This window comes from Alligator sinensis, unplaced genomic scaffold (assembly GCF_000455745.1).
Source record: "Alligator sinensis unplaced genomic scaffold, ASM45574v1 scaffold465_1, whole genome shotgun sequence".
Taxonomy (NCBI): domain Eukaryota; kingdom Metazoa; phylum Chordata; order Crocodylia; family Alligatoridae; genus Alligator; species Alligator sinensis.
The window spans coordinates 114,403-116,150 of record NW_005841979.1 but is presented as its reverse complement, the minus strand read 5'-3'; the positions used below and the strand labels follow the sequence as shown (position 1 = coordinate 116,150).

Here is a 1,748-nt window from a genome sequence, read left to right as displayed (position 1 = left end):
CCCCCCCCAGGTGGTTTGGTGTGGTTGACCCCTTTTAGAAAGTCTTGTAACTTCTTACTTGCAAAGTTGAAATAACTTATTGAAAAAACTGGATCTGAGGATTATGTATGTACTTCTTTTTTTATTATAAAATTTAATTTTTTTTTGTCTGTTTTAGCTGCTTGAACCTGTTCTTCTCCTGGGCAAAGAACGCTTTGCTGGAGTTGACATCAGAGTCCGTGTTAAGGGTGGTGGCCACGTAGCACAAATCTACGGTAGGACCCATGCATGTGATACTTCTTATGGGTTGGAATAAATCAAACCGCTTATTGTGGATATTATTTAGACCATGCTGTTTAGACTATATCCTTGGAATTGACTATAATTTAGTAGTTAAATATACAGCTTTGAAATTGAGCAGGTTGTTGATTGTATCTTTTTAACTGTGTCACTATGTGACATTCTTTGAATTTTATGGAGATAGGGAGTTATGAAACTTCTGGCAGTATGCTTCAACTTGATCAGAACAATGGATTTCGAGAAGGAAAGCTGTTGAAACTGCTAGATGTTATATGTTTTATTATTAGCCTACAGATCAAGTTCAACAAATATCTTCAAACCTTTGGAATAAATCAAGCAGTTAGTTTCATTCTAAATCACTCAAAAATAACAAAATTGGAACTTTTGTTTTCAACTTACTTGCATTACATAAACAGTTTAATTTTCACAACTATTGGTCTGTTGGGTTGTGCCTGAATAAGTAAAATAACCTGATTTAAAGATACATAGGGAGCAGGTGAATGTTTTAACCCTAAACTTCATCTAATTAATTTTTGTAACAGTTATTCAAATCTATTAGTTTTTTTTAGTGGTGATAGAAAAGGGAAGTATAGGGTAGAGGAGCAATTACAGATATACCAGGAGTTCCCAGGCTTCACTGCTGAAACTTCTCCCAACTATGCACATGGTTCAATAAAAAAAATACCACCCCAGAAAATCGTTGCCCCTCGCATTGGTTTACATGCCCCTTTTCAAAGATGATGGTTAAATGCATGGATGGAACTTCAAGCTTGTGTCGCACAGTGTGGGCATTCTGCTTACAAGCTTCTCTCAGTAGGGGGAAAAAAACTTTGCCATATTTTATACTTTCCTCTTACTTTACAAGCCTGAATTCAGCGTTACTAACTTTCTTTTTCCTCAACAGCTATTCGTCAAGCTATTTCCAAAGCATTGGTGGCTTACTACCAGAAATGTAAGTTTGTTCTTCCGATTTGTGTTCTGCTGGTCCAGAAGTAAATACATAGCTTCTGAGCTATAACACAGAGTGCTACATATGTGTATACCCATTCTGTGTGAAGTTCATAGAACCACACAGACGCAATCTCTTACTTTTTCAGATGTTGATGAAGCATCTAAGAAGGAAATCAAAGACATCTTAATCCAGTACGATAGGACTTTGCTGGTCGCAGATCCTCGTCGCTGCGAGTCCAAGAAGTTTGGTGGACCTGGTGCCCGTGCACGCTACCAGAAGTCTTACCGTTAAAATTATTCTGTACTCCAGTATCTTATAATAAATCTGGTGAAAATTTGGTAAATACTTGCAAGTTTCTAAGTCTATAATGTTTTTGTATTGGCAAAAATTCTTCAGTGTATTTTTATTAAGGGTGGAGACGTCTTGTGTGTGATATGACTTAAGTGTATGATTTTACACTTCTCCAATTTGTTAACCAAATTAAATTTAATAAGGGTAATTTCTTCAGTTTGAGGTT

The 1,748-nt window shown here is 36.2% G+C and overlaps 1 protein-coding gene across 1 annotated transcript in view; it reads left to right on the top strand.

The window, feature by feature from the left end:
- RPS16 (ribosomal protein S16) overlaps window positions 1-1,576 on the top strand; it is a 2,531-nt gene extending 955 nt beyond the window's left edge. Inside the window, exons 2-4 of the mRNA XM_025200935.1 lie at window positions 158-254; window positions 1,184-1,231; window positions 1,377-1,576. Coding sequence (XP_025056720.1) covers window positions 158-254; window positions 1,184-1,231; window positions 1,377-1,522 — 291 coding nt within the window. The 3' untranslated portion in view covers window positions 1,523-1,576. The remainder of the gene's footprint in view (window positions 1-157; window positions 255-1,183; window positions 1,232-1,376) is intronic.
- The last annotated feature ends 172 nt before the right edge of the window (window positions 1,577-1,748 follow it).